Source organism: Polypterus senegalus, chromosome 11, assembly GCF_016835505.1.
Source record: "Polypterus senegalus isolate Bchr_013 chromosome 11, ASM1683550v1, whole genome shotgun sequence".
NCBI lineage: Eukaryota > Metazoa > Chordata > Cladistia > Polypteriformes > Polypteridae > Polypterus > Polypterus senegalus.
In genome coordinates this window covers 15,771,521-15,795,579 of record NC_053164.1, presented here as the reverse complement: position 1 = coordinate 15,795,579, position 24,059 = coordinate 15,771,521, and the positions used below count along the sequence as shown (strand labels likewise).

The following is a 24,059-nucleotide window of genomic DNA, read 5'->3' as shown; positions in this document are numbered from 1 at the left end:
GGTTTAAAAGGCCTTCAATAATCTGCTCCACTTTTTATTTCAGAATGCCTCTCACTTTACACTTCAAATTGTAACCTTAGATCTTCAAATGAACGTCTCCTTAAAATTCCAAGAACAAAACTTAAAAGAAGTGGTGAGGCGGCCTTCTGCTGCTATGCACCTAAAATCTGGAATAGCCTGCCAGTAGGAATTCACCAGGCTGATACAGTGGAGCACTTTAAACAAACTGCTGATAACACATTACTTTAACATGGCTTTCTCATAGCTTCATCTTAGTTTAATCCTGATGCTCTGTATATTCAATTAATTATCATTACTATTCAAGGTGGCTCCAAAATCCGTACTAACCCCTACTTTCTCTTCTGTTCTTTTTCCGGTTTTCTGAGGTGGTGACCTGCACCAACACCACCTAATCAAAGCACCGTGATGTCCGTACATTGATGGATTAAAGGCCAGAAGTCCACGTGTCCATCATTATCAAGTTTAGCCATGAGAACCCTGAATACAATGAGGACTGATTGGGGTCATTGATGTTAGGGAGAATGCCTGGAGGGGGCTTGGTGGTCTCGTGGCCTCAGAACTCCTGCAGATTTTATTTTTTTCCAGCCGTCTGGAGTTTTTTTTTTATTTTTTCGGTCCTCCCTGGCCATCAGACATTACTTTTTTTCTATGTTAATTAGTGTTCCCTTATTCAAATTTTTATTTATTTTGTCTTTTTTCTCCTTCTTCATCATGTAAAGCACTTTGAGCTGCATAATTTGTATGAAAATGTGCTATATAAATAAATGTTGTTGTTTCTGCCAGTCCATCCACCTCCACTCCTCCTCAGGATTTATCCTCTTCCTCCCAAATCTGGCCAAAGAATGGTGGGGACTGGCTCCTTTTAATAGGGCACCCAGATGAGCTCCAGGCGCCCAATGAGCTTTTTCTGGGCACACTTCTGGGTGTGGCAGAAGTGTGGCCAAATAGAGCCCTGAAAATGTCTATGTGCCCCCTGGCAGTGGACACGGGCCCCAACAAGGTTGAGCTCCCGAGCCCCGCTGGAAACCAAGTGGGCTGTCCTCTGTCGGTCCAAGGGAGAAACTGCCCTGAAAATACCCACTCGCCCATTCCTTCCACACTCAGGGTGTCAGGGTAAGGGTGCCGGCTGCCCGCCACTATATATGGCGTGGAAGCCCAACCCTGTAGGGGCCCGTGGCCACCGCCAGGCGGCGCCCTGGTGCCTGAGGAACCCTGGAGCCCAGCACTTCCGCCACACCAGGAAGTGCTGGGGGGAAGATGACAGGGGACACCGGGACGGCTTCCGGGTGCGCAGCCGGCACTTCCGCCACACTGGGGTGTGGTCAGGACTGATTGCCGGGAAGCAGCTGGAGCCCATCTGGGTTCCCATTTAAGGCCGCGGTCGAAAGAGAGGCACAGTGACTGAGAGTGTGGCCTGGACTTTGGGGAATCAGTGCAAGAGGCACTGGGGTTTGTGTGCACTTTAATCTTGTTGTAAATAGTTGTAAAATAAACGGTGTGTGGTGGAACTATGTTGTCCGTCTGCCTGTGTCCGGGTCCCAGTTCTATATATACATACATGTATAACTCAAATGTTACTTTTGGGAGCCCAATATTGTGCACTTAATTTTATTTCTGAGTGTGTTTTCTTTACTGGTCTAGATAAAAGAAACTATCCATCCATCCATTATCCAACCCGCTACGTCCTAACCACAGGGTCACAGGGGTCTGCTGGAGCGAATCCCAGCCAACACAGGGCGCAAGGCAGGAAACAAACCCAGGGCAGGGCGCCAGCCCACGGCATAAAAGAAACTAAACAAAAATCAAAACTTAAAAAAGATACAAAACTCTAGAAGTAAATACAAATAAAGTTTTAATGTACCAGAAAGGCATAACCGTGGGAGCCAAAGTAAACTTTATTAGCCCATATACCTGGGTAGCATCATTCTACATGATGGCGGTGCTGAGAAAGACATGAAAGTCAGGAACCAATTTGTGCAGGCAATACCCTCACAACTGCATCTGTATTCCATAATTGTACCACCTTACCTCCTGTACGCTGATAGAAGGTGTCTCAGAACACTCCCTCACATATCTTGGAAAGATCGGGTTACAAATGAAGACTTGATGGAATGTGTTAAGATAGATAGATAGATAGATTTGAAAGGCACTATATAATAGATACATAGATAGATAGATTTGAAAGGCACTATATAATAGATAGATAGATAGATAGATAGATAGATAGATAGATTTGAAAGGCACTATATAATAGATAGATACATAGATAGATAGATTTGAAAGGCACTATATAATAGATAGATAGATAGATAGATAGATAGATAGATTTGAAAGGCACTATATAATAGATAGATAGATAGATAGATAGATAGATAGATAGATAGATAGATAGATTTGAAAGGCACTATATAATCGATAGATAGATCAGTAGATAGATGGACAGAATGGTGGATGGATAGATGAATTCATCTCCCCTTTCATTCCCCTTGATTAACTGTAACTGTTTCTTTACATTTTCCATACTGACATGAGGATTAAAAGCCAAGAAGACAGCAGAGTCTCACACTGACTGCCCCATGATTGATTTGAGGAGGTCTTACCCTTTTCTCCGTAGTCTACAAGTTCTTTTTCTGAAGCCCAGAATGATTTCAGATACCAGATGTAGCTAAGGATGAGTGAGACGACAATAGTGGCTGAGATGATGGGTCCAGTCTTGTGGAAGATGAACGACACTCTGACCAGACCATTGTGATATAATAATCCCAGTATGGCAGTGGTGGTTATGAATGCATGAACAGCTAAAGAGATAAAAGCAGACCACGATTGGGTGATTAAATGCAAAGATTCCATGGTGGCTCAGGCAGAGAGCCTAGCAAACAGAAATGGGTATAAGCTCTTAGAGGCAGCTCACCATTTATGTTATATCTCAGTCTTTTTCCTGTGTGCCCAATTTTACCTTCCACCACCTAAAGAAAATAATTTTGTTTTAATTACAGGCTATCTACATATAGTTTTCTTATGATTTCTTGATTATCTCAATTATTCACCATTTTCTAAAAACACTTTCATCTTGTCAGTTCTCCCGGGAGCCGATGCCTGTCTAAAATCAAACTGTATTCATATTCAAATTAAAAGCCAGTGACAAAGAGGCTCTGAAGAATATTCAGCATGTGCTGAAGATAACGCTGAGTGAAGGAAAGGGAGCTTACAAAGCTAAAACAGAAAACAACGTCACTCAGAATAACATGCAGCAGGTTGTGTGGAATGGACTGGGCGTCATTACTAGACTCAAACAATCCGGGGCTCAGGTGATCGAAGGGGATGTGGGCAAAGCTAACACCCTGAGCCACGTTCTTTAAATAGATTTGCCCTCCCACTGTCACCTTCTTCCAGTAGTGACAAGCCCACCTCTGACCATCAGCGTGGACTGTCTGTCCATAACTATTATTCAAGAGCACGTTATAATACACAGAGGGTGGGTCCCTAAACCTTTTATTTTTTTGTATATCTTGTGTTTATTTTACTGGGGCTAAAAATGGATATGCAGCTTCTTTCTTTCTTTCTTTCTTTCTTTCTTTCTTTCTTTCGTCTATTTAAGGGAGGGTCTAAATACTTACAGTGGTGTGAAAAACTATTTGCCCCCTTCCTGATTTCTTATTCTTTTGCATGTTTGTCACACAAAATGTTTCTGATCATAAAACACATTTAACCATTAGTCAAATATAACACAAGTAAACACAAAATGCAGTTTTTAAATGATGGTTTTATTATTTAGGGAGAAAAAAATCCAAACCTACATGGCCCTGTGTGAAAAAGTAATTGCCCCCTTGTTAAAAAATCACCTAACTGTGGTGTATCACACCTGAGTTCAATTTCCGTAGCCACCCCCAGGCCTGATTACTGCCACACCTGTTTCAATCAGAAATCACTTCAATAGGAGCTGCCTGACACAGAGAAGTAGACCAAAAGCACCTCAAAAGCTAGACATCATGCCAAGATCCAAAGAAATTCAGGAACAAATGAGAACAGAAGTAATTGAGATCTGCCAGTCTGGTAAAGGTTATAAAGCCATTTCTAAAGCTTTGGGACTCCAGTGAACCACAGTGAGAGCCATTATCCACAAATGGCAAAAACATGGAACAGTGGTGAACCTTCCCAGGAGTGGCCGGCCGACCAAAATTACCTCAAGAGCGCAGAGATGACTCATCCGAGAGGTCACAAAAGACCCCAGGACAACGTTTAAAGAACTGCAGGCCTCACTTGCCTCAATTAAGGTCAGTGTTCACGACTCCACCATAAGAAAGAGACTGGGCAAAAACGGCCTGCATGGCAGATTTCCAAGGCAAACCACTGTTAAGCAAAAGAACATTAGGGCTTGTCTCAATTTTGCTAAGAAACATCTCAATGATTGCCAAGACTTTTAGGAAAATACCTTGTGGACTGATGAGACAAAAGTTGAACTTTTTGGAAGGCAAAGGTCCCGTTACATCTGGCGTTAAAGGAACACAGCATTTCAGAAAAGAGCATCATACCAACAGTAAAATATGGTGGTGGTAGTGTGATGGTCTGGGGTTGTTTGCTGCTTTAGGACCTGGAAGGCTTGCTGTGATAGATGGAACCATGAATTCTACTGTCTACCAAAAAATCCTGAAGGAGAATGTCCGGCCATCTGTTCGTCAACTCAAGCTGAAGCGATCTTGGGTGCTGCAACAGGACAATGACCCAAAACACACCAGCAAATCCACCTCTGAATGGCTGAAGAAAAACAAAATGAAGACTTTGGAGTGGCCTAGTCAAAGTCCTGACCTGAATCCAATTGAGATGCTATGGCATGACCTTAAAAAGGCGGTTCATGCTAGAAAACCTTCAAATAAAGCTGAATTACAACAATTCTGCAAAGATGAGTGGGCCAAAATTCCTCCAGAGCGCAGTAAAAGACTCATTGCAAGTTATCGCAAACGCTTGATTGCAGTTATTGCTGCTAAGGGTGGCCCAACCAGTTATTAGGTTCAGGGGGCAATTACTTTTTCACACAGGGCCATGTAGGTTTGGATTTTTTCTCCTAAATAATAAAACCATCATTTAAAAACTGCATTTTGTGTTTACTTGTGTTATATTTGACTAATGGTTAAATGTGTTTGATGATCAGAAACATTTTGTGTGACAAACATGCAAAAGAATAAGAAATCAGGAAGGGGGCAAATAGTTTTTCACACCACTGTACATGAATAAAAGATTTCAGTTTTTGACTTTTAAGAAATGTACAAACATTTCTGAAAACTTGCCTTCACTTTGTTATTAGAGGTTATTGAGTGCAGATTGATAGACAAAATTGACAGACTTATCCACTTAAAATGAAATCTACAACACAATAAAGTGTGTAAAAAGTGTAGGAGTCTGAACACCTTCTGAATCCACTGTGTACTTTTTATTTTTTGAATTTGTATTAGCCCTGTTTAATTTGTGTAGCTCTTTTATATTCTGTCAGATTTTTCAAGTGTCTTTTGATGCTGTTGTTTTGTTTTATGTGATCTTCTTCGTGGCAGTTTGTCATTTTTCACTCTGCGTTGTCATCTTTTTTGGTCTGTTACAAGCCTTGTGATGGAGCATATTGTTGAGGGCACAATATAAAATGAACATACATAATATTCTCAAACCCACTTAAGGCATTAAGAGGATATCTGGATAGCACTGAGTACAAGGCCTGGACAAGACACCAGTCCATCACAGTGCCACTCATGCATGCACACATACTCACAAAGAGCTAGTTTAGGACCACCAGTTAACCTAACATGCACAACTCTGTGGATGTGAACAGGGAGAATATGCAAAGTCCACTGAGGCAAAACCCATAGGGAAATTCAGATACATACACAATCAATCAATCAATCAATCAATCAATCAATCAATCAATCAATCAATCAATCAATCAATCAATCAATCAATCAATCAGTTTAACAAGTACAATGGGTGGAATCATTGAATTGCCTGATAGCAGTGGGCAGAAAAGACCCTCAGAGGAGCTTCTTAGCATGTCTTTGTGGAATGGGCCTGTGGCTAGGAAAGCATCAAGAGAGCGCATCCTGGAGGGGATTCTTCCTGACAGAGGTACCCACTCTATGGGTCATCATGCTGCCCATTAAAAAGCACTGTTGGAATAAAGTTTTAAAGGCCAGCGCCTTAGCGTCAAGGCCATACTTCTTCCCAGATTTCGGGCTCATTTAGGCCAGGTTTATACCTCACGCGACGCGACACATGCTCCAGCGGACGCTCTATGCAGGCGTTTTACCGTTTTTTACGTAATTCTGGAATAATACAGCGGGTGGCAGTGCGAGATATCATTATAGTGAGAACAGGTCCGGCTTCGCTGTGTTGTGAATTGCCTGGAACATCCGTTAAATTCTGATGACACCTTACCACAACACCTCTGAAAAGGATGTTTAATGAGTAAATCCATCAATCCAGGGATGTGTCCATTCCAGCAAGCATTGGGCACGAGGCAGAAACAATCCTTAGACGGGGCATCAGCTCATCAGAAGGTGAATACAAGCACTCACATACACTGGCGTCATTTTAGTGTCACCAAATCTGCATATCTTTGGAAGAAAACCAAAGCACACGGCGGAAACCCAGCAGGAAAACATGTAAACTCCAGGCAGAGAACACCAGCGACGTGACTCCCTGCGAGACAGCAGTGCTACCGCTCTGCCACCGTGTCACCCCCATGTGTGTAATTATTAACAGTATTCATTATTTAAACAAAATGAACGATTTATCTGTAAAATGTAACATACATACTTTAATGCATTTCATCATGAAAGTGATATCAAATATAAATCTAAGGATTCTAAATGTGCAGAGAGTTGGAATATCAAACATTTAATGTGTTCTGTGTGGTGATCTATTGCTGCTGTCAGGTCAGGAGGAAGCCCCAGGAAAAAAAGACGGCAAAAAAGATGTGAGACTTTTAAAATGTATTGTGTCACTACGATCGGGAATATGCGACTCTTGAATATAAAAGCACCACAAATGCATCTGTATGTTGGCATTTTGCGTCACCAGATCGAACCATTCATCAAACATCGAAGCAAGCACATCTCTTCTCTCTCATTCCAATTCATGCGTGCAGACAGGATGAGCTTATTACAGCAGCATTCAGCACAAGACACCAACTAGAATGAGATGGCAGTCCATCAATGGGCACCCATACAGCATTATGAACGGGCATGTGACTCACCTTCCCAGCAGGCAGGTAGTAAAGAACTGCTTGGAGAATCGTGTGTGCCAACACAAGATAGAGGGCATCCCAGTCCCAAAGTGCCTCGTAGGACAATATACTCCAGGGTGAGTCAGGAGGCAGGCAGCCATCCTGACAAAGTCTTATGATAACAGGCAGGAGAAGAAAGAGAAGGAGTAAATCTGCAAAAATAAAATAAAGGGTTGAGCCAAAAAGCCCATAAAATGTTTAAACAGCACAGAGGAAACGATAAAGAACAAGTCTGACACGGCTACTTTCTTTATTTTATAGCATAAGAGAGATTCCCCCCACAACCAGTAGTTAATTAAGCAGGCAAGTTCAGTTATAGGACACCCTCTGGAATCCCTGGAGAGACTGAAGACAAAACTGAGTCCCATTATGAACAACACTACACATCCCCTCTGTGACAGGCCAGCATTGAGGACTTTTAGTCAATGAATCATTCAGCAGAAGTGTGTGAAGAAACGTGACTGGGGTAATAATCCTGTATAGAGCCTCACTATCTATCTATCTATCTATCTATCTATCTATCTATCTATCTATCTATCTATCTATCTATCTATCTATCTATCTATCTATCTATCTATCTATCTATCTATCTATCCTTTATTATCTATCTATCTATCTATCTATCTATCTATCTATCTATCTATCTATCTATCTATTATATAATAATAATAAAATAATACATTTTATTTATATAGCGCCTTTCCCATGCTCAAGGCACTTACAGAATATAAGAAAGAACGGCAGGGTATACAGTATATAGTTCCTTTATCTATCTATCTATCTATCTATGATGGAGAAGGTCACTATGTAGTTTGGCTATCTTTGTAGGTATCTATCTATCTATCTATCTATCTATCTATCTCAGCATTAGAAAAGGAGAGGAAGGAGCGAACACGGATATGTTACGGAGGTGAAAGTAAGAAAGTTTCTTAATGTGATTTATGTGGTGGAGTAAGAAAGGGAGGAATCAAAAATGACACCAAGATTCTTTGCATCTATCTCATTTTATTAAGTTATTATATAGTGCTGGGAAGCTACTTTAAGTGGGAAATAGGCAAGATTGTCAGCATCATCTATCTATCTATCTATCTATCTATTATATCTTACAAAGCAGGTCATTAACTTCCTTTATTATCTATCTATCTATCTATCTATCTATCTATCTATCTATCTATCTATCTATCTATCTATCTATCTATCTATCTATCTATCTATCTATCTATCTATCTATCTATCTAATTATGCAGATCCAGATCGTCTGGATGACTTTGATTTATGTTGGGACAATTCCAGTTTGGCAAGACGTTTCTTCATGTTGTCAGTTTGCACACTTCTCGATGGTCCGGGATTTTTCGGGTGATTTTCTATGTAATACACTTAATAAGTTATAACATAATGAAAATTGCATAATTAGATCTGGACCACCCTATAGATGTCACATGGGCTGGACAGGCATCCTGCCTAGGAGAGGGGATGGTTCACTGCCTAGACGGGAGACTCCAAATGCACAGATAAGCATCCCGGCCGGGGAGGAGAAAGGGAGCAGACCTGAAAGGAAGAAACAGAAGAGATGGACGGACAGCCCATTGAAAAGAAAAAAATATAGCTGGTGGCTTTTTACTCTCCCAGCATGCTAGATGGCAGCAGCCCCAGAAAATGAAGCCCTGTAGAAAGGCACCAGGGCATGCAGGGAGATGTAGTTCAGTAGAGCAGCCCTGCTGAGGTCACCGGGTGCCAAGACAAGCTCTTTGCTGTGATAGACTTCTGTATGACCTGGAAGTGCTCCCATCAGGCAGTGGCCCTGGCACTAGAAGTACTTAATAAAAGGGGCCGCACTCTCTTGACCAGGTGAGTCAGAGCTGGGAGGAAGAGAGGCAACACTCGACTGTAGGAGGGCAGTGTGGTGGTGAGAGAAATTATAGTGATGAATTAAATTGTGGAGGAAGAGAACCAATGTTTTCCTTTTGCAACTCTGAAAAGGATTTTGGTGAATAAACCAACTTTTTTTTGAACTCGGGACTGTAAGTGTGTATTCGTGTCGGGGTTTGATCAAATACAGGGGAAAAACGCGAGATACGGTAGAGACGAGCAGGAGCCTCACCCCGGACTGCACTCTCCTCACACGTGGGGTTGACGCATGCAATTGGCGCGTGCCTGTTGCCGTCTCTCTGTATGTCGCCAGTCTAATGTCTGCAGACACGTTTATTATACACCCTGACTTTCCACAGTCTGGCTGATATCTTTAATGAATGTGTGTGGCATATTTAGTCTTGCTGATGGGACATAAAACTGCATTAAGAAGGCACAAGATGAGTGAGGCAGACAGTACTGTGCCGCCCTGAAGGGGGCACATGTGAGCCAAACAGGTGTTTGTTGCTGCTGTTCTTCTATGCCACGGGTGTCAAACTCCAGTCCTGGAGGGCCGCAGCCTCTTTTCTTAATCAGTGTCCAGTGTCCACTGTTAATTAACTTCTTTTCCATCTATTTTAATAGCCCTGTTTTTAAGGATTCAGTCCTCTGAATCGATTCTTTTCTTCATTAAATGACAGCCAAACAGAAATGAGACACGAAACGAGCCAACAGATGACCAGCTAAATCGGGGCTTCAAACTCCAACCAGTTCCTTAATGAGAAGCTGATTCTTGCTGTTAATTAAACCCGTTATTCAATTCCATGGCTTGTTGCTGCTCACTTTTTGCCACAGCAGACATTTCCAGAACTGTTGATATTCTGTTTTTTTTCTAAGAAATCCTAAAATGATTTGGTAACCTGAGGGATCAACCTTACTAAGACCTTCATCTTTATTTTCAGATTTTGTTTGATTGATACAGGTGAGCTGGTCATGTCCTGCTTGTTTTTATGTCTCATTACTGTGCGGCTGGTAATTAAGGAAAAAACAGCTAAGGGGTCTGCGCCAAGTTAATTAAAGCTAAGGCTGAAGAAGTCAATTAGCATCAAAAACTGGTCACGAATTAAGAAGGTGGTTAGAAAGAAAACCTGCAGCCACTGCGGCCCACCAAGACTGGAGTCCGACACCCATGTTCTGCGCAGAGGCGCCCGTACGTTAGCAAGATTTGGAAGTCAAGTGCACTGCAGCGGTCCATTTATTTTTATTTTTTCTTCCAACTTAAAAACGGAAGATTAAGATTTTTAAAACTAAAGGAAAACAAGGAGGACTTTTACAAGAAAGTGACGGAGATGTTCGTGGAGAAGGATAGGTGCGTGGACTTCATTTACAAAAAATAATAAGACCATAAACACTGTTCAATTTTATAAAAAAAATGGCATCAGACTAAGAAAAAAGATCCACTATTTAAAGACTAAATTTTGATCTTAAATAAAATATTCGTTTGCTTTTCTTGTTATCCTTGTATTGAACAGTCCGTATTAAAATTGATAAAAGCATAACAATTAAAATCTTCTAAAAACAACTAAATATTTCAATTATGGTCAAAATTGAAATCCGTTTTTTGTACACCTCTCTATACTTTCATTTGTATTAAATGAGTATGAATTGTGAAATTGCAACGGCAAATTTAGAACACATGGAGGGTGAGGAGCAAATGTGCTTTCTCCACTATAAATGTAACGGCTCTTTCTTAGCCAAAAACGCGTGTAAAGAACGCTGATGAGATATTAAACATAAGCAGTAGTCAGTGTGCATGCCGCCAATCGAATAGCAAATACGATATGGGTTCATATACAGTGGAACCAAAGTAATTTCCCATAGGATTGTATGTAAATACAATTAATCCGTTCCGGACCGTATGAGCTGTATGTAAATATATATTTTTTAAATATTTTTAAGCACAAAAATAGTTAATTAAACCATAGAATGCACAGTGTAATAGTAAATTAAATGTAAAAACATTGAATAATACTGAGAATGCTTAGGCATTTTGTCCTCTGTTGGTCTTGGGACAGGTCTTCATACTTTCCTTCTTTATTTGGGTCCACATATAGCGTCTGTAACACTGGCTGCCTATGAATGTAACTCTGTCAATTTTCCTGAGCCTCCATATCCAGATAAAATAGTTTGCTCTGAAGTAGAAGAGCTACAGAGGACTAAATCACTTTGGGACATCATCTGCAAAGTGCGGTTGAAGGCCTGTATGTGAGGTGCCGGCACTGCCATTGGTGAGCTTCCCCCATACTTCATGGCTCGTGCAGCCAGGTTGTCAGGAGCAGAACCAGATGACGAGGACTATGAGGAATTTGAAGAAATGCTCAGGAGAGTGCTCAGGATTTTGCCACCCGCGCCAAGCTTGCTGTTCAAAATAGGGTACAAAAAGTTGGATTTCTGGGGATTCTGGCTTGTGCTTCAATTCCAAACCCCCTCTTTGATTTGGCTGGAATTACATGTGGACACTTTCTTGTTCCATTCTGGACCTTTTTTGGTGCTACTTTGATTGGTAAAGCAATCATTAAAATGCACATCCAAAAGCTGTTTGTTATAATAACATTTAGCAAGCACATAGTGGAGCAGATGGTGTCCCTCATTGGTGCTATTCCTAGTCTTGGCCCATTGCTGCAGAAACCATTTCAAGAAAACCTTGAACAGAGAAAACTAACATTGCAGTCTCTTTAAAAACAAGCCCGGTGCCTTCTTTAACTGCCTTCTCTCTCTCTCTCTCTCTCGAGTGCTCTCTCTCTCTTGCACTCTCTCTTTCTCGCTCTCTCTCTCTCTCTCTCTCTCTCTCTCTGTCTCTCTCTCTCGCTCTCTCTCTCTCTTGCGCTCTCTCTCTCTCTCTCGAGCGCTCTCTCTCTCTCTCTCGCTCGCTCTCTCTTGCACTCTCTCTCTCGCTCTCTCTCTCTGTCTTGCTCTCTCTCTCTCTCTCGCTCTCTCTCTCTCTCTCGCTCGCTCTCTCTCTCTCTCTCCTCTCTCGCTCCCTCTCTCTCTCTCTCTCTCTCTCTCTCTCTCTCTCTCTCTCTCTCTCTCTCGCTCGCTCTCTCGTATGGCAAGCCGTTTTAAAATTTAACCCATTTAATTTGATATGTGCTTTCAAAACTTTGATATTATTAGTTTTAAATTCGATATCAAGCTTTTGAAATTTGATGTTAACATTTTAAAAATTGATATTGTGCTTTTGAAAATTAATATCATGTGTATAAATTTTGATATCGCACTTTTGAAATTTGATATGACAGCTGACATTCAAAAATATATGCATTTTAAACTCTCACACCATATTTTCTCATTTTTATTTAATATGGTGCTTTTCAAATTTGATATCACACTTTTAAAATTTGATATCGACCTTTTGAAATTGTTATCACGCTTTTGAAATTTAATATCCAGCTTTTGAAATTTGATATCAAATTTCAGAGGCTCGATATCAAATTTCAGAAGCTTGATATCAAATTTCAAAAGCTCGATATCAAATTTCATAAAAAGACAAATAGATTAAATGTTAAAGTGACCTGCCATGCTATGGAAGCATTTAGCTCTCTATTTTGAAATTAAGTTTCAAAAGTGTGATATCAAATTTTAAAAGCTTGATATTCAATTTTAAAAGCAAGATATCAAATTTAAAAAACTTGATGTCAAATTTCAGCAACTTGTTATCAAATTTCAAAAGCGCGATATCAAATTTAAAAGCAACGATATCAGCATTGTAACTGCTGATATCATGTACAGTAATCCCTCCTCGATCGCGGGAGTTGCGTTCCAGAATCCCCCATGATAGATGAAAATCCGCGAAGTAGAAACCATATGTTTGTGTAGTTATTTTTATATATTTTAAGCCCTTATAAACTCTCCCACACTGTTAACATTATTAGAGCCCTCTAGACATGAAATAACACCCTTTAGTCAGAAATTTAAACTGTCCTCCATGACAAGACAGAGATGACAGTTCTTTCTCACAATTAAAAGAATGTAAATAGATCTTCTCTTCAAAGGAATGCGTGTCAGGAGCAGAGAATGTCAGAGAGAGAGAGCGAGATAAAAGCAAACAATTAAAAAAATCAATACGTGCTTTTGTGCTTTTAAGTATTTTAAGTAAAGCGGCATTTTGTAGAGGAGCGTCCGTATCCCCTAGGCAAACAGCCTCTGTGCAAACAGCCCCTCCGTCAGGCAGAGAGAGTGAGAGAGACAGAGAGAAGCAAACAATCAAGCACCGCACGGGAAGCACATCGTATATCATTGAGGAGTTTTAGTTAATATGTAATACGTGCTCTGATTGGGTAGCTTCTAAGCCATCCGCCAATAGCGTCCCTTGTATGAAATCAACTGGGCAAACAAACTGAGGAAGCGTGTAGCATAAATTAAAAGACCCATTGTCTGCAGAAATCCGCGAACCAGCGAAAAATCCATGATATATATTTAGATATGTTTACATTTAAAATCCTCAATAGAGTGAAGCCGCGAAAGTCAAAGCGCAATATAGCAAGGGATTACTGTAAACCAGATTAAATGTTAAAACGGCCTGCCATACTCTAGCACTCTCTTGCTCTCTCTCTCTCTCTCTTTCTCGCTCGCTCACTCTCTCGCTCTCTCTCTCCCTCTTGCTCGCTCGCTCACTCTCTCGCTCTCTCTCTCCCTCTTGCTCTCGCTCGCTCTCTTGCGCTTTATCTCTCTCTCGCTCGCTGCACAGGGAGAGACTGAACACGTGTGGAAATCATCGGCACGTACGAACCAGGAGGGAAACTGGCTTGTTCGTCACCCGAGCGTGTGGTCGTGAACAGATGTGAAAGTTTGGTGTACTTTTTGGTCGTAACCCAATTTGTACGTGGTCCGAGACATTCGTGACCCGAGGTTTGTACATCTGATTCTGAAGGAGTCAGTGCCTCACGAACCACACCGCACATCACTGCTTCAATACTGGCAGTAGAAATCGTCACCATACAGTCCTGCTGGTGCCCCTCACAGTGCCGAGGACCTTGTCAGTGTATCTGCATTACAGGCGCTCGTCAAGCGAATATTTTCACTGTGTGGCTATCTGCGCAATGGATATCGTTGCAGCATGAACAAATCTCTTGAAATGCGTCTTTGTTTAAAGCTTAACAACAACGTGCTTGCACAGACTGGCTTCTTGGGCTGAAACATTTGCTGATTACCCTCATTTGACCACTTAATCTGTTTGGTCATTGATAGTCAAGCTGTGTTTAACGGCATTATGAACTGTGAATGTATTTTGGTGACTGAAACATAACTTGCATTGAATTATGTATAGGCCAGCGTTTGTGGTCTTGCAACAGAAAAAAAAAAAAAAAATTGTACTTATATAAAAAGGCCAGAACTAAATAAAATAAAAAGTCAAATTTGAAACACTGAGCTAAATAAAAATAAAAAATGTTGACTCTACTGAAAACTAGAATGAAATAAAAATCAAAATTAATTTTCTGAAATAAAATAAAAACTAAAATGAATATCAGAACTGAAATATCACAGTGGGCACAGGCTCACAAAACTGAACATCTGAAGCCTGGTAAGATCATAGTCTGGTCTGATGAATTTCGATTTCTTCGGAGGCCCACATATGGTAGGGTCAGAATATGGCAGCAACAACAAGAGTCCACCCCGGCTCACAACCTGCCTTGTATCAATGGTCATGGCTGGTGGTGGAGCTGTAGTGGCGTGATGAATGTTTTCTTGGTACACTTTGGGCCCGCTGCTACAAATCAATGATCGCTTTAATGCCGCGGCCTAGTAGAGTATTGTTGCTAAGCGTGTGTATCCCTTCTCATTGACTAATGGCTACCTTCAGCGTGATAATGCACTATGCCACACAACTAAAGTCATCTCAGACTTGGTCTGTGAACATGACAATGAGTTCATTGTTCTTCCATGGCTTTCTTAGTCACCAAATCTGAATCCAGTAGACCACCTTTGGGATGTGGCAGAATGGGAGATCGGCAGCATGCATGTGTAACTGACAAATCTGCAGAAACTGCATGAGGCAGTCATGTCAACTTGGGTCAGAATCTCAACATCTTGTGGAATCCACGCCAGGAAGAAGTCTGAGAGGAAAATGAGGCCCTACCACCCCACATTAGCAGAGTGGTCCTAAGAATTCGATCAATGAGTGTAAATTAATTTTCATCACCACACTTTGAAGAGTATCTTAATGTTTCAATGTCTATAAATACTGCGGTGGGTTGGCGCCCTGCCCGGGGTTTGTTTCCTGCCTTGCACATTGTGTTGGCTGGGATTGACTCCAGCAGACCCCCCCTTGATCCTGTGGTTAGTCAATGGTGGATTGGATAAAGGATGGATGGATGGATGTCTATTAATAAGGACATTTCTTACATGTGTTATTCCAGGCCAGATGCACCTTCTTGCCTTCCACATTTCCATTCTCCAGTTTTGAAGATTTGCTGTCAGCTCTCAGATGATCAGCCTTTGCATCCACCTGTAGAGTTACAAAGTGACAGCTAACGTTACCCTTATATGCCACCTTTCTGACTTAAAATGGTACCTCGATTATATGATGTGCATCTCTGATATAATGTAAAGATAACGCACCTTCTTTCGGGACGTCACTTCTTCCATTATCCTTAAAGCAGAATGTGAGCCACTGCAGAAAATAAAGAAGAATTTGTTAAATAGGCACCTTATGAGTGGAGTTGGTGCCACGAATGGCAAAGCAAGATGTCTTGAGGAGCTGAGGGGCAGTTTGTGATGTTTAGGAGTTTCCTCAACATGTTATATAAAGTAGGCAATAAGGAAACCCTCTTCAGCTCAGTGCCAACTCACTGGACGTACACAACATAAAGTGGATTCGGAATGTAATCGGACCCCCTCACTTTCTATACAATTTTTTGTGTTGCAGATTTCATTTGAAATTTTTGCCTACCGATCTTCACTCAATAACCCATAATGACGAAGTGAAAAAATTTTACAGAAAGGTTTGGACATGTATTAAAATTCAAAAATGGAAATCTCACATTTCTAGAAGCATTCAGACCCTTTGCTGTGGCACTCCAGATTGTGGTCAGGTGCCTCCCTTGTGGCTTTAATTGTCATTGAGACGTGACAAGAACTTGACTGGAGTCCACCAGTGGGGAATTGAATTGATTGGACATCATTTAGAAAGGCACATGTGTACCTGGGTATGCAATAATAATAATAATAATAATAATAATAATAATAATAAGAAGAAGAAGAAGAAGAAGAAGAAGAAGAAGAAGAAAACATTTGCCAAGGATGACCACGAGCAAACTAGTCCTTTAAAAGATAAAAGGCTTCAGTGACAACATTAAAATGGAGTTCAGACTAGAAAAATACAATAGAGTCCTGCTGCAGGCGAGACAATCTAAAGCCTCGGACAGATTCAGCGACCTGAGACATTCTGAGGCTCATAAGGTGACACCCCTGTGAGCGGAGTCTCTTTTACTCCACCCACTTTCCAAGAGCCACTCCCCTGTTTCGCCGGTGTACTGACGCCTACATTACACGCCCCTCATGTCGATTTCAATTTGTTTCAGTTCCTGCTCTCAAACCTGTGGACTCGATAGTTTTGAGGCCTGTGTATTCAGCATTTAGATAGATAGATAGATAGATAGATAGATAGATAGATAGATAGATAGATAGATAGATAGATAGATAGATAGATAGATAGATAGATAGACGTGAAAGGCACTATATAATAGATAGATAGATAGATAGATAGATAGATAGATAGATAGATAGATAGATAGATAGATAGATAGATAGATAGATAGATAGATGTGAAAGGCACTATATAATAGATAGATAGATAGATAGTATATAATAGATAGATAAATAGGAAAGGCACTATATAGATAGATAGATAAAGGCATAGATAGATAGATAGACGTGAAAGGCACTATATAATAGATAGATAGATAGATAGATAGATAGAGATAGGATATATAATAGAAAGGCACTATATAGATAGATAGATAGATAGATAGATAGATAGATAGATAGATAGACGTGAAAGGCACTAGATAGATAGATAGATAGATAGATAGATAGATAGATAGATAGATAGATAGATAGATAGATAGATAGATAGATGACTATATAGATAGATAGATAGATAGATAGATATAAAGATAGCACTATAAAATAGATAGATAGATAAAGGCACTATATTATAGATAGATAGATAGATAGACGTGAAAGGCACTATATAATAGATAGATAGATAGATAGATAGATAGATAGATAGGAAAGGCACTATATAATAGATAGATAGATAGATAGATAGATAGATAGATAGATAGATAGATAGATAGACGTGAAAGGCACTATATAATAGATAGATAGATAGATAGATAGATAGATAGATAGACAGTGAAAGGCACTATATTATAGATAGATAGATAGATAGATAGATAGATAGATAGATAGATAGACGTGAAAGGCACTATATAATAGATAGATAGATAGATAGATAGATAGATAGATAGATAGATAGATAGATAGTGAAAGGCACTATATTATAGATAGATAGATAGATAGATAGATAGATAGATAGATAGATAGATATATAGATAGATAGTGAAAGGCACTATATTATAGATAGATAGATAGATAGATAGATAGATAGATAGATAGATAGATAGATAGATAGATAGATAGATAGATAGTGAAAGGCACTATATAATAGATAGATAGATAGATAGATAGATAGATAGATAGATAGATAGTGAAAGGCACTATATTATAGATAGATAGATAGATAGATAGATAGATAGATAGATAGATAGATAGATAGATAGATAGATAGATAGATTCTCCAGCAGCAACATACTGATTAAAACAATATTAATTAAAGAGCAATAAAAACGCAGTGTAAGTTAAAAAAAATAAAATAATGCAAGGTGGAGAGTGCAAGACAGGTATAACAGAGAATAACTTTGTATAATGTTAATGTTTGACTCCCAACCAGGTGGAACTGAAGAGTCAAATAGTGTGGGGTCTCCTCAGTCTGTCAGTGGAGCAGGACGGTGACAGCAGTTTGTCTGTCTCTGAAGCTGCTCCTCTGTCTGGAGATGATCCTGCTCAGTGGATGCAGTGGATTCTCCGTGATTGACAGCAGTCTGCTCAGCGCCTGTCGCTCTGCCACAGATGTCAAACTGTCCAGCTCTGTGCCTACAATAGAGCCTCCCTTCCTCACCAGTTTGTCCAGGTATCTTTATGCTGCCTCCCCAGCACACCACCGTATAGAAGATTGCGCTCGCCACAACCGTCTGATAGAACATAAATATAATATGAATAGAATAAAATTCTGCAGTGCACTCCCCTCGACTTTCTCGTATACTGAGATGGAGGAAAAGGTCATCAGAGCCACTTCCAGTTGCACAATATTTCCCAAATATCATATCTCTTTGTTTGTCATCATAACTAATTGATAATATCGATACACAATCATTTATCTCTATTTATAGTCAAACTTTATATTAAAATTATATTTTCGCACTTAAGAAGGTCAAAAACGGTGGTGGAATTTTTTCATGATTACATAAGCATTGTCTAGATTACATGAAAAGCAAAAAGAGTTATAGTCATCTAAAAATACAGAAAAGCTGTTAGTGTTATCTACTCTTTAAATATAAGGTCCTAAGCCTAAAAGTGCAATGATTTTATGTCACGTTTTTATGTCACATTTTAAATCGGCCTTATTTTAAAACCTACATCTATATGTTTGGTATTATTCTTTTCAGAATTTATTTAACTTTAAGGTGATGTTGTTAGAATTTCAGATTCTTATTCTGTTTTTAAATTATAAAGTAAAAAATATCAAAAACTCACGTCCCGTGAGACGAGACTTTGTGCCAAGAGATTTAACCACGCCTGGGGCCGGAAATAAAAGATAAAGAGTATATAGGACAGCTGCTGTATGGCACTTTGAATGTTTGAAGTGCTGTACGAGATGCAGATCACATGGCAGCAGCAGCAGTAAGCCAGCAGCTGATCGAGCAAAGAGGAGGTAAAAAAAAAACTGTATTTGTTTCCCATTGTATCGCCATTTAAGAGGGGGTTTGGGAGGAGCAACTGCGTCTCATTAGGGTGCGTTCAGCCCCCCTCCTCACAACGTGAGCAACAGAGATGTGTAGTGGCTGGCGAGCGAAGCTATAGCTACATTTAATTATGATAAAAATGGTGGAATTAAAAAAAAAATCATAAAATTAAATGTTTTACTAGGAATACGATGGGGACATAACAGCTTATTGTTACCATTACATTTTTATATTTACATGGCACATTCAATGTTTACACGTTATTGTTAAACTATCCATCCATCTATCCATCCATCCATTATCCAACCCACTATATCCTAACACAGGTTCATTGCCGTCGTGGTTGTGCTATTTACTCGTTTTTAGTGCGGTTCCCGTTATTTAAATCCTAGCAATTACCAGGAGGTTTCAACTGCAGCATTTCTCAATTTCAAAGGATTACCTCACAGTTTCAACATCGCGATTGCCGTTTCGTGTAGAGCTACAAGCAGGAGCCACTTCAAATGACAAAACGCTGAGTGAACAATCTGTAATTTGATATCAGTACTTTTTAACGGTTGGCATTACGAAATATGGAATCGGAATGCAGACAGAATTGATGGAATTTGATTGAAACTGTAAGCAACGGTGTGTACCTCCACTCCTAGAAATAAACCTGCTAAAGTGATTCTTCACAGCGATCCCATAAAGGAAGCATTTTAGTTGCCAAAAGACCCATCCACATGAAAGTTGCTAAAAGACGCTTTTATTTGTTTAGGCTCCATGAATATCTCTGAATTGATGGCAACGGACTTGGGACGGTTCCCGATTTTAAACGCGACTTATATTGTCAAAACACGGGCTATAAGCTCGGGTTCTCTTGGTCTCTTATATCCTGCCTTCCATATACACTTCTGTTTTGTCCTCATATTAGGAACCTTTTGAAAGCCCTAAGAGCCAATTTCATGTCCAAAGACACTTCCCAAGAAACAATGGTTCTTTACCAAGCAGGGGTTCAACGGGGAAGCACACAAAAGTGCCATTAAAATGCGGTCTTTCAAGCTGCAAGTAATTATTTCGATCTGTTCTTGTATACATTTTTTAATCTTTTGGGGTAACATATGGGGTCACATCCTGACCATTGGGTATTGCGACGCTCCCCTTCTTAATCCACAGATAAAATGGTTACCACAGCAAGGATTTGTGCGCACTGAGCCGCTGCCAGGTAACTGCGAACGTGTGGTCGCGTTAATCAGGCGGTGGATTGTTGGTTCCGATATTCACTAAATTGGTACAAAAACAACTTTAGAAATGAACCTGCCTTGAGCCGATGCCCGCCGCAGACTCCAGCCGCCTACCCTGCGACCCTCCTCTGGATAAGCGGGTTTGGAGTGGAGCGGGATGAGTGGAGTAATCCACAGAATGTAAGAGTAACAGCCGACCTCACAGATTGAGACCGCATACAGACTAGCATACATCCATCCATTCCCTAACCCGCTGAATCCGAATAGGGTCATGGGGGTCTGCTGGAGCCAATCCCAGCCAACACAGGGCACAAGGCAGGAACCAATCCCGAGCAGGGCGCCAACCCACCGCAGGACACACACACCCAGCACACCCTAGGGCCAATTTAGAATCGCCAATCCACCTAACCTGCATGTCTTTGGATTGTGGGAGGAAACCGGAGCGCCCGGAGGAAACCCACGCAGGGGAGAACATGCAAACTCCACGCAGGGAGGACCCGGGAAGTGAACCCGTGCCGCCCAGACTAGCATACACCAATTTAAAAACGAATCTTTTCTTTCTGGAATTTTTCGAAATCTTTTCAAAAACTCTCTCCAAAGTGTGCACATCTGAGAACACCCGTCGCCGAGTGTGTATGGACGGGGATAACGGAGCTTTTCGAAAAGGCTGATTTAAGATTGCCGTGTGGTCAGACAGTTTTGCCCCCTGAAATCTTTCATCTTTTCTTACCTTTGTTGGATCAGCCGACTGCGTCATGAAACACACGAATGTTTTGCTGGATTTATTTTCCCAGAACTGCTAGTCTTTCGTTGTGTAGTTGCGTAGTTGTGTAACCTTTAATAGTTCGCCATTTTTAAAATGTATTTATTTGTTTGTTTTTCTCTCTTTTTCGGTATTTCAAATTAATTTCAGTTTTCTGTAAACTACCGGTGCGCGTTTTAAAAACCGCGCATGCCCAATTAGGACATTTTACGGGTTTTTATCGTTTCACAGTCCGGAAAAGTGACATCGGTAAAATCGTGTCATCAGTTCCAGTTAATCATTTTAGAGTTTACAGTTACATTTGTGTGGCGCAGTGGGTAGCGCTGCATGCTGGCTCGCAGTTTGGAGACCCGGGTTCGTTTCCCTGGTCCTCCAGGTACTCCGGTTTCCTCCCACAGTCCAAAGACATGCAGGTTAGGTGCATTGATGGTTCTAAATTGTCCCCAGTGTGTGTGTGTCCTGCGGTGGGCCAGGGTTTGTTGGCTGGGATAGGCTCCAGCAGACCCCCGTGACCCTGACTTTGGGTTGGATGGATGGACGGTTACATTGTATTATTGTTACACTTCGAAATGCAAATTCCAACACGGCACAACAGAATCTCACAAACACAAACAATTAGGGGAACCGTGCAAACAACAAACAAAGCAACCATCCGCGGGGTTCCAAGTATAGGACGCTACACCGTGCATTAAAAAAAGAACTATTGGGAATGTTCAGTTTATGTAAGATACTTTAATGTAAAAATAATTGTCTACTGATATGTTAAGGCGAGACAGGGTGGCGTATTCGTCGTGCTGCTACCTCGGTTGCGCTATACCAGGGTTCGCGTCCCGTGTCCTCCCTGCGTGGAGTTTGCATGTTCTCCCCGTGTCTGTGAAGGTTTCCTCCCACAGTCCAAAGACATGCAGGTTGGGTGAATTGGCGACACTAAATCGGCCCCTGTGTGTGTGTTTGCCCTGCGATGGAAAGGCGTCCTGTCCAGGGTTTGTTCCTGCCTTGTCCCCCGTACTAGCTGGAATAGGCTCCAGCGGACCCCTACCACCCTGTCCAGGACTAAACGGGTTAGAAAATGACTGGCCAACATGTTAAATGTTTCTTAACTCTTTCTCGTTACATTGATTTAAATTTGTTTGATGTCACACTAAAACAATTAATTTACGTTGAATCAAAGCAATCCGATTTTTTTTCAATAGAAGTACAATCCGTCTCAGGGACTGTTGTCATTACTCACTTATTTTATGTTATTCTTACTCAAAAGTAACACTTTTCTAATCCTCAAAACATGGTATTCCCATTTTCCTCACTGTAAAAAAAAAAAAAAGTTTCATTTACCTTACTGACAGCTGTGGTCTCCATAATTTTACAGTACTTTTAAGGTGACAATATTTTAGGTCTACGGACACACAGTCAAATTAAATGATTTAACCTAGAATAATCAAGTTTCATATTTGCATAAAGTATGATATTTTGCGGGCGGGGTAGGAGTTAGGAAACCCGGGTTCGCTTCCCGAGTCCTCCCTGCGTGGAGTTTGCATGTTCTCCCCGTGTCTGCGTGGGTTTCCTCCCAGAGTCCAAAGACATGCAGGTTAGGTGCATTGGCGATTCTAAATTGTCCCTAGTGTGTGCTTGGTGTCTGGGTGTGTGTGTGCCCTGCGGTGGGCTGGCGCTCTGCCCGGGGTTTGTTTCCTGCCTTGCGCCCCGTGTTGGATGGGATTGGCTCCAGCAGACCCCTGTGACCCTGTAGGTAGGATATAGCGGGTTGGATAATGGATGGATGATATTTGGCATAAAGAACCATCCCTTTTGATCCAATGGATCTCCACACCTTTGTATTCTCGAAAAGAATGTCAAAGACTTTTTCCTCCAAATGCCTTGCGGTTTTGTGCGGCTGTGGATGCCGATTTATGAGACTTCTTTCGATTCACGTCGTCCACCCTACATCAGAAAAGCATCACTTTCTTTGTTTCCGCAAGACAAAGACGTAATTAATACTAAGATAACTTGAAAAATACAATCATCCAAAATCGAACTTGCTTACTCCATGAGGTAATAAATGAACCACTTCACGCTCACTCAACCTTTTGTGGTCAATGCTTTTATTAGTTTGAACCGCTGTCTACATTTTCATTCATATAGAGTAGAGCAGAGTTCAATTGGAGTGACTTATCAAAAATATGAACCCTCAACTAAAAAAAGTGTTTAATAAACATATGTAATTTAAATTTAATGAAATGGATTCGGTTACTTTAACTGTACACATTTAGTTTATTTATCTTATATGTTGTGTTTTCTGAACACTGCATCTACTAAAAAGAGTATTTAATTTTAATACTACTCAAATGAATTGTGTGGAATCACTGTCCATGACTGAATTAAATTTATTTAACTAATATTGTGTGTGTGAGGAAGTCCCGCTGACTACTGCGCCACCATACCGCCCATGTTAAGAATCGTCTCTTTTAATTGCCCTTCAGTTCTGCCTTGAATTTGTTATTTTATCTCTGAGTATTACACTTAATATTTTCGCGAAATAGACCACATGTGAATTACATACTGCAATGTAGAGTATCAAGTTAAACAGGTACCTGTGCCGGCACGTCGCTGGCTTCTTCCTGCAGATGTTCAGTTTCTCGTTCGCGGTCTGAAACGGCCACCCGTGCAGAAAAACGGCCAGCTATAAAGAGCGCCCCGTTTCCTGAAGGTTACGCAAATGACTTTTTGTTTTTTCTTTCTCTCTCTCTCTGTGTATGATGGTGTATTGCCACATGATGGATGGATTTCGTGTGGCAGTTTGGCAAACTGAACCGCAACGGCCCCTAAGAGTAGTTTACTTAAGTGCAAGCGAGCGAACG

The 24,059-nt window shown here is 40.7% G+C and overlaps 1 protein-coding gene and 1 pseudogene across 1 annotated transcript in view; one reads left to right on the top strand and one right to left on the bottom strand.

Moving 5' to 3' along the window:
- The window catches only part of si:ch1073-429i10.1 (delta(14)-sterol reductase TM7SF2), a 68,648-nt gene extending 44,807 nt beyond the window's left edge, over positions 1–23,841 (bottom strand). The window contains exons 1-6 of the mRNA XM_039768078.1: positions 23,793–23,841; positions 15,755–15,806; positions 15,539–15,641; positions 7,259–7,440; positions 2,933–2,987; positions 2,622–2,819 (exon numbers count right to left, since the gene is read on the bottom strand). Coding sequence (XP_039624012.1) covers positions 2,622–2,819; positions 2,933–2,987; positions 7,259–7,440; positions 15,539–15,641; positions 15,755–15,781 — 565 coding nt within the window. The 5' untranslated portion in view covers positions 15,782–15,806; positions 23,793–23,841. The remainder of the gene's footprint in view (positions 1–2,621; positions 2,820–2,932; positions 2,988–7,258; positions 7,441–15,538; positions 15,642–15,754; positions 15,807–23,792) is intronic.
- On the top strand, positions 10,833–11,848 carry LOC120538894 (annotated as a pseudogene).
- Positions 23,842–24,059: the final 218 nt, after the last annotated feature.